Source organism: Triticum urartu, chromosome 7, assembly GCF_003073215.2.
Source record: "Triticum urartu cultivar G1812 chromosome 7, Tu2.1, whole genome shotgun sequence".
Taxonomy (NCBI): Eukaryota; Viridiplantae; Streptophyta; class Magnoliopsida; order Poales; family Poaceae; genus Triticum; species Triticum urartu.
In genome coordinates, this window is record NC_053028.1 from 59096993 (window position 1) to 59105462 (window position 8470).

The window sequence follows — 8470 nt, forward strand, 5'->3', positions numbered from 1 at the left end:
CTATCAACACAATAAATAGTCGCCATTGCGGATGGAGGAGTTAGTGTGGATAACCATGCGGTGGATGCAGGGCATGGTGATGTGATGCGACAACCATGCGGCTAGCAAATTTGCGATCGCGTACTATATTCAGCGTGTTGTCTGACGGAGAACGAATAAACATGATGCAGAAATTAGATGACAGCCAGGTCCCGCCGACCGGGCTGGGTGCTTCCTGGTCTTTGTCAGGGCGGCTTGTTCACATGGTGTAGTTATGGACTCATAACAAACGCATTAACCACTGCAATTGTGTGTGTCATCTCGTTTTTGTGTGTGTGCAGGCAGCCAGGCACACGCACTTGTATATAAAGCTCACACACGTTCCATTAGAGCAGATCGTGCGCTTCTCCTCACAAGATAATCACAGACTCGATCAAGAGCTTGTCTTGGTTCTGCAATGGGGGTGAGGTGCCTGCTGCTCCTGGCTGTGCTCCTCATGGCTGGGGATCATGGCGGGGAGGCGCAGCCGCTCGTGCCCGGGGTCTTCACGTTCGGCGACTCGTCGGTGGATATAGGTAACAACGACTACCTCCACACCCTCATCAAGGCGGACTTCCCTCCCTACGGCAGGGACTTCCCCAACCGCGTGGCCACCGGGAGGTTTTGCAACGGCAAGCTGGCCACCGACATCACTGGTCAGTTTGTACACTCTCTCTTGCTCCTTGTTAATATGTGTTCTTCAGCATCTACGTACATGGTGGTGCAGTATTATGATTGCACTTGCTGATGTATCAATTTTTACGACTTGCGTGGTTGCAGCTGATACACTGGGGTTCACGAGCTACCCGCCCGCGTATCTCAGCCCGCAGGCGTCAGGGAAGAACCTTCTGATCGGCGCCAACTTCGCATCTGCTGGATCAGGCTACTACGATCACACCGCGCTTATGTATGTAAGTATTATCGATCATCGGTCTCTCGAGGAATCGGCGCCATGAAAGGAGAAGCTCTAGCTGAGATGTTCTGCCTGCATGCTACTTCATGTTCATTGATCAATGATCATCAGCTCGTCGATCATAAATGGATTAGTTATCTGTCACCGCCTCATTATTATTTACCTGACACCAGTAGCACTTTGCATATTTGTTGTAGAGTTTAAATGGCCTCTAGTTAACTTTGGCAAATGAATTGTGTGACGCAGCATGCCATCCCTTTCTCCCAACAACTGGAGTACTTCAGGGAGTACCAATCCAAGCTGACGGCGTTCGCTGGGAGCAGCCAGGCCAAGTCCATCATCAGTGGCTCATTGTACATCGTCAGCTTCGGTGCAAGTGACTTTGTGCAGAACTACTACATCAACCCTCTGCTCTTCAAGACCCAGACCGTCGACCAGTTCTCGGACCGGCTCGTCAGCATCTTCGTCAACAGCGCGACGGTAAGCCACGTCGCGCCAGCCTAAACAAACGATCCATCCTTGGTACGGGTCAAGTGAGGTGATTAATTTCTGAAACTGAAACCGAATGCAGCAACTTTACGGCATGGGAGCGCGGCGCATCGCGGTGACCACGCTGCCGCCCCTGGGCTGCCTCCCCGCGGCGATCACGCTGTTCGGGCACGGGAGCACCGGTTGCGTGTCGAGGCTCAACAGCGACTCCCAGCGGTTCAACGGGAAGATGAGCGCGGCCGTCAGCTCGCTGTCGAAGCGGTACCACGACCTCAAGATCGCCGTCTTTGACATCTACACGCCGCTCTTCAGCCTCGTCACCTCTCCTGGAGATCAAGGTACCACTACTGTTACTCGACCTAAGGCCTCTGGGTGCCATGCATGGCACTGTTTGTGCTTTCCCGGCATTGCAGCCTTGCGCTCTATCGTTCATGCTCAACTGTGGGCGCGTCTCTGGTGTCAGGGTTCACGGAGGCGAAGCGGGGATGCTGCGGGACGGGAAAGGTGGAGTTCACGGTGTTCCTCTGCAACCCCAAGTCGGTGGGGACGTGCTCGAACGCGTCAACCTACGTGTTCTGGGACGCCGTCCACCCGTCGGAGGCGGCCAACCAAGTGATCGCCGACGCCCTCCTCGTCACTGGCATCGACCTCGTCACATAATGAACCACGCACTGGTCGGCTAACGTCGTCGGTCGGAGGACGACGATGGCGCACGCTTTTCAGGCGTCCTGAAGGGAAAATAATGTGTGCCCAGAGCTCCCGTGCCAAGCGTATCGTTGTGGCGGGAGGGGGTACTTTCTCGGGCTGTGCCACTCACCATATCGCCAGCGTTTGTAGCTAGGGACTGGGACACATGGAAACATGGTTTATACGTACGAAAAGCTCGAAGTTATGGGTGCAAGCACTGGATCTTTTCTTCTTTTTTCTTTCATTCATGTCCTTCAAATTTGATGATCACTGTGTTTTTTTCGCAAATGATTGCATGGCTCCTTTTGAACAGAAACCGTGTTTCAAGTTCTATCTATGTGGTGACATGCCAAACAATTCTTTTTTGCGTGTGGCTTTAATGAACGGGCAAAGAAGATATAATTTGTTTTTTTTTGAGACACAGAAGATATAATTTGTAGGACCCCCCAGTCACCAGGAGGAGCCTCCGACTTGGCCGGCCCATCTAAGGGTGCAGAGAGAGAGAGAGCTCTTTCCTGGTTTATTTTCCATTTTTCGATTTGGTTATTTCAGATTTTGTTTGGTTTATTTTCTTTATTTTTCTTTTTTAGGTTCCTTTTCCATTCTTTTATTTATATTTTTCAAAATGCACAATATTTGGAAGATATTTTTTTAAGATATTCGAAATCACTCCCATATTATGTAGACACTTTAATGTACTCCATACACGTTTCATAGAAACATGTTGGATACTGGAACTCAAGTCCACAGAGATTACTTGATTCACATCCGTTTTACCATTCCAGAACCGCTCGTGGAAAACAGAAACAAAAAATAACTTAAAAAATAAAACAAAAATTAAAGTATTATACTTTACGATAAGACATTCATTAAAAATAAATAAAATGTTCGTAAAATTGGAAAAATGTTCCCGGACTTAATAAAAGTTCACACATTTAAAAAATAAGTCATATATTTTGAACTACTACGAATATAAAAATAACCTTTTTCAAATTTGATGATCTTTTTCTAAGTGATGAACTTTTTTTAAAATAAATAATTTTTTTCAAATTTGATGTTTTTTCAGAAACGAAGATTTTTTTTAAAATTTTTATGAACTTTTCCGAATTTGCAACGTTTTTCAGGGTTGATTATATTTTGTTTTTAAAATCGACTTTTTCAAATTTACAAACTTCTCCCAAATTGGACATTTGTTTTCTGAATTTGTGGACTTCTGAAATTCATGATCTTTTTTTCTAATCTATGAACCTTTTCAATTTCATGATCTTTTTTCAATTTTGTGAACCTTTTTGAAAAAGTCAACTGGCCAAATGATGCGTGTCATCTGGTGAACAGGTTAACTACATGGAACCTGTTCAAAATGAAAAGAAAGCTGGTGTTGTTTGGGCCGACCTGGAGAAGCTGCCACATGAGCGGCAGTTGGGAGCTCCTATCGTCGCGGTTTCGCTGAAGCGACGCGCACACAGGCCGGCCCAATTATAACGCGGTATGAAATTTGAAACAGAAAGAATTGAATGCGTGGGATCGAACCCACGACCTCCTGCTGGATCCTTGCGAAGCTAGCCAGCCGGACCAGCGAGATCGAACGATCTAAATGTAGCGCCAACCTTAAAGTAGAAAGTACAGTGGTAAATCCTTAATAAAAGCATTGAACATTTTTATGATATACTTTGAACAAAATTTAAAATACAGTGAAACTTTTGGGAAAACATACTGAACAAAAATATATTCAAAATGGACATTTTATAATATGCGATGAATAATTTCTTAATATGCAATGAACAAAAGTGAAATACACAATGAACATTTTCTAATATACGTTGAACAATTTAATAATCTATGATGACATTTTTGTAATACACGATGAACATTTTAATAATGCAAGGTGAACTATGTTATAGTATACAATGAACATTTTCTTAATACAATTTTTTTTGGTAATACACGGTGAACTTTTTATATAGTACGCAATAAAGAGAAGAAGAATATAAACAGAAAATCAAAAAGGAAACGTAAAAGAAAAATTGGAAGGAAAAAAGGAACCAAAACATAAAACATAAAAAACTGGAATAAACCAGTTGAAAACCGGCCAAAACAGTGAAAAAACTGGAAGCAAAAAACCTCAGAAGAAAAACGAAAAACAAACCTGCAAGAAACAAGGAAAACAGCAGCGAAGCAAATCCGCACGTGGGCCGGCCCATGTAGTGACTAGCTTCAGCGAAGGCTCATCCTTTTGACGCCTGCGGGTGTCAAATAGGATCTGCCTAAGGTGCTGACTAGGGCTCTCCCTCGGCGAACGTTTCCCTCGTTCACCAGTGTGGGAGGGCCATGGTGACCCCCAGTTGGCCCAAAGGCCCACTAAATAGTTTTTTTTGAGAAAAATACCATGAAAAAAATAAAAAAAATATGAAAAAATGCCATAATAGTTGCCATGTTCGTAGTCATCACCAAAAAAATCGTGTGCAAAAAAGTGGCACTAAAAAATAATGCCACCTCTCAATATTAAAAATGTCTCCCCTCTTAAAATAATAAACATGCTCATCCTATTATTAAAAAAATGACATGATCTTATAATAAAACTGTCATTCTCTGCCATCCTTTTATAATAAAAAAATGCCATCCTCTTATCTTATAAGTAAAAAATGGCACCCTCTTATAATAAAAATGTCATATCTTAAATAATACAAATGCCATCCACACAATAATAAAAATGCGATCCTATTATAATAAAAAAATACCATCCTATTATTATAAAAAATGTCATCCTCTTATAAAAAAAATCCGGTTATAATAAAACCGCCATGTGAGAAACTATAAGAGAAATTGAGATTTTTGGATGATTTTTTTTTCAAAAATGCTAAGTTATATATAAAAAATTTGTTTTAACATGAATGTTCACGAACCAGCTCTCCAGCCCATTGGCAAAAAGCCCCCGCACTCTCGCGAGAGGTTGCGAGTTCGAGACCTCCCCCATCGTGCGCCTCCAGCCATCTGACATAGCGTTCCACTGCATCGACATCTGACAGTGATGGGGGCATTTGTTGGGGTTGGACTCTTAAGGAACGTCATACAGATAACATTTCTGAATTTGTATGTATGCTCATATTCAATCAGCTTATAGTTACATTGTGATCCCAATTATTGAACCCATCAAGTGCACTGCAATATTCCCGCAGACGTTGTAATTTTTTTAATTTCTTCAGACATAACAAAAAATGTGTGCGTGTACTGCAAGTGAACACACTTCCCCACCAGGTGAGAGAGTAGGGATGGCACCCGCAAGGTTTGGATACGAGTGAAGCCACCCCATACCCTTACCGGTCTATTTTAAGCTTACCCATCACCTATACTCATACCCGCTAATGGGTACAATTTTTTTCCATACCTATCACCCGACAGGGCAAATGGGTACCTACGGGTAAAAATATGCATGTTTGCATAACATCAATTTGCGTGATAATAATCATAAACAAAAAGATGCAATAACATCAATACATATAAGAAAGAACACATCATAGTTACATTGTGATCCCAATTATAGTTACATTGTGATCCCAATTATTGAACCCATCAAGTGCACTGCAATATTCCCGCAGACGCTGTAATTTTTTTAATTTCTTCAGACATAACAAAAAATGTGTGCGTGTACTGCAAGTGAACACACTTCCCCACCAGGTGAGAGAGTAGGGATGGCACCCGCAAGGTTTGGATACGAGTGAAGCCACCCCATACCCTTACCGGTCTATTTTAAGCTTACCCATCACCTATACTCATACCCGCTAATGGGTACAATTTTTTTCCATACCTATCACCCGACAGGGCAAATGGGTACCTACGGGTAAAAATATGCATGTTTGCATAACATCAATTTGCGTGATAATAATCATAAACAAAAAGATGCAATAACATCAATACATATAAGAAAGAACACATCATAAACACACCACATTTTATAAACATCAACACTTTCTTGTAAACAACAACACATCAAAACATCAACACATATTCATAAACATCGTACATAGTCATACATTTTTAAGTTCACAAACTCATGACAAAGGGTAGAGGTAATTTTTCCGTACTTGTTAGATTTTACAAGGGTACATGGGTATGCGGGTATGGGTTATATGATCTTACCTGCTCTACCCAATGGGTTTGAGATTTCCCTATTTACATACTCACAGGTAACTTTTTGTCCCATACACTTACCCTAATGTGCTTTTTTATGGTACCCTGTATTGCTACGGAGGAGAGGGAGCAGTATACAATCATCCACCGTTGATTTCATGAGGGCAGTTTAGTCAGGTGATTTCATCCCATCGATGAGTCGATCTGCTCGTTGTACTTATTAGAAGAGAAACAAGCGATTACTCTGGTTATTCCGTCGGACGTCGCCCTGCTCGCTGTCGACTACGCCGTCGTCGAATTCACCATCGCCTCCCTGTATCACGACATACTCTGGCCACCAGTCTCCACCCGCACGATTGATGTAGATCGTCAGGCGTGAGTTGACCTCGCCGCCGGGTCACCGCACATCCAGCCAGGGCACACATCACCCTCACATGCATGGCCGCGTCATGTTCTGTACAACTCGCTACCTGCAAAAAAATGATACAGACGGCAACCTCTCCCACCTCCTCTGTCTTGGTACGACGGGTGGTTTATCACTCAAGTCTGAGTACTATTATTGTTTTCCATTGCTTCCCGATCGATGGGGATGCACTACCAGAAATTATCTAGTTGCCGACGGCCTCATCTATGCCGACGGCGCCCGTCGGCATAAATGGACATATGCCGACGACCAAGGGCAGGCCGTAGGCGTAGAATAGCCGTCGGCATATGTGTATCTATGCCGACGGGGGCCGTCGGCATATTACGGCCGTCGGGACAGCTCGCGGTACGCCTACGGGGACCGTCGGCATAGAAAGGGCCCACCTACCCGATTAGCGGCGACCGTTTGACGCGTCAAAACTACGCCGACGGCCGTAATGTAGATCGTCAGGCGTGAGTTGACCTCGCCGCCGGGTCACCGCACATCCAGCCAGGGCACACATCACCCTCACATGCATGGCCGCGTCATGTTCTGTACAACTCGCTACCTGCAAAAAAATGATACAGACGGCAACCTCTCCCACCTCCTCTGTCTTGGTACGACGGGTGGTTTATCACTCAAGTCTGAGTACTATTATTGTTTTCCATTGCTTCCCGATCGATGGGGATGCACTACCAGAAATTATCTAGTTGCCGACGGCCTCATCTATGCCGACGGCGCCCGTCGGCATAAATGGACATATGCCGACGACCAAGGGCAGGCCGTAGGCGTAGAATAGCCGTCGGCATATGTGTATCTATGCCGACGGGGGCCGTCGGCATATTACGGCCGTCGGGACAGCTCGCGGTACGCCTACGGGGACCGTCGGCATAGAAAGGGCCCACCTACCCGATTAGCGGCGACCGTTTGACGCGTCAAAACTACGCCGACGGGGGATAACGGCGGCCGTCGGCATAACTATGCCGACGGCTAGGCCGTCGGCATAGAATTGCTAACATCACCGATCCGCGCCGTCGACACGTCATCGATCCGAGGGAGTGAGGGCCTGTGGTGTGGCAGAGATATGCCGACGGCATAGCCGTCGGCATAGTACTAGCCCATCCTATCTGCCACATCATCAATCCGCGTGCAATGCCATGTCATCGATCCGTGGGATCGTAGCTCCGTGTGCGCAGCTATGCCGACGGCCTTGCCGTCGGCATACCTTTATTTTTTTATTTTTAGTTTATATATTTATTATTTTGTATTTTTTCACAACATAAATGTGCCTTATCTAAACAAAAAACATGCCCCGATGGTATATCGATTGCCCCCCTCACGGACGTCACTGCCGCCGTGTCACGGAGGGGGGAAACGATCGACATAGAGGGAATCTGGTTAGAGGGGGGATTCGGGGTGGCCTTCGGGGTGTAGCTATGCTACCGAAACATCGCATGGGTCCCGATGCATGTGTGAAAGTGTTCTGGCATGCGTAGACGCCCGTCTTGGGGCTCCATGGTGTGGCCCCCTCCACGGAAGGCAGAGCCGCCGTCACTTGGAGGGGGTAAGGTGCGGGTGCGGTGGAACCGGAGGGAATCTAGTGTTGGGTTGGGTCCAAACCGTGTTCGGGGATGTTGCTATGGGCTGACCTATCGCAACCAGGCGGAAGAGTCCATCGGTCAAAGCCCGCCCGGCGAAAGTCAAAGGGCTAGATCTACTCGTCAACTAGGATTCGGGGTGGCCTTCGGGTGTAGCTATGCCACCGAAACATCGCACGGGTCCCGATGCATGTGTGAAAGTGTTCTGGCATGCGTAGACGCCCGTCTTGGGGC

At 45.7% G+C, this 8470-nt stretch overlaps 1 protein-coding gene across 1 annotated transcript; it reads left to right on the forward strand.

Moving 5' to 3' along the window:
- The first annotated feature begins 363 nt into the window (after positions 1-363).
- LOC125521716 (GDSL esterase/lipase APG) lies at positions 364-2438 on the forward strand. Its single transcript, XM_048686780.1, has 5 exons — positions 364-674; positions 799-929; positions 1178-1411; positions 1503-1758; positions 1884-2438. The coding sequence occupies exons 1-5, from the start codon at positions 437-439 to the stop codon at positions 2078-2080; spliced, it is 1056 nt and encodes a 351-aa protein (XP_048542737.1). The 5' UTR covers positions 364-436; the 3' UTR covers positions 2081-2438.
- Positions 2439-8470: the final 6032 nt, after the last annotated feature.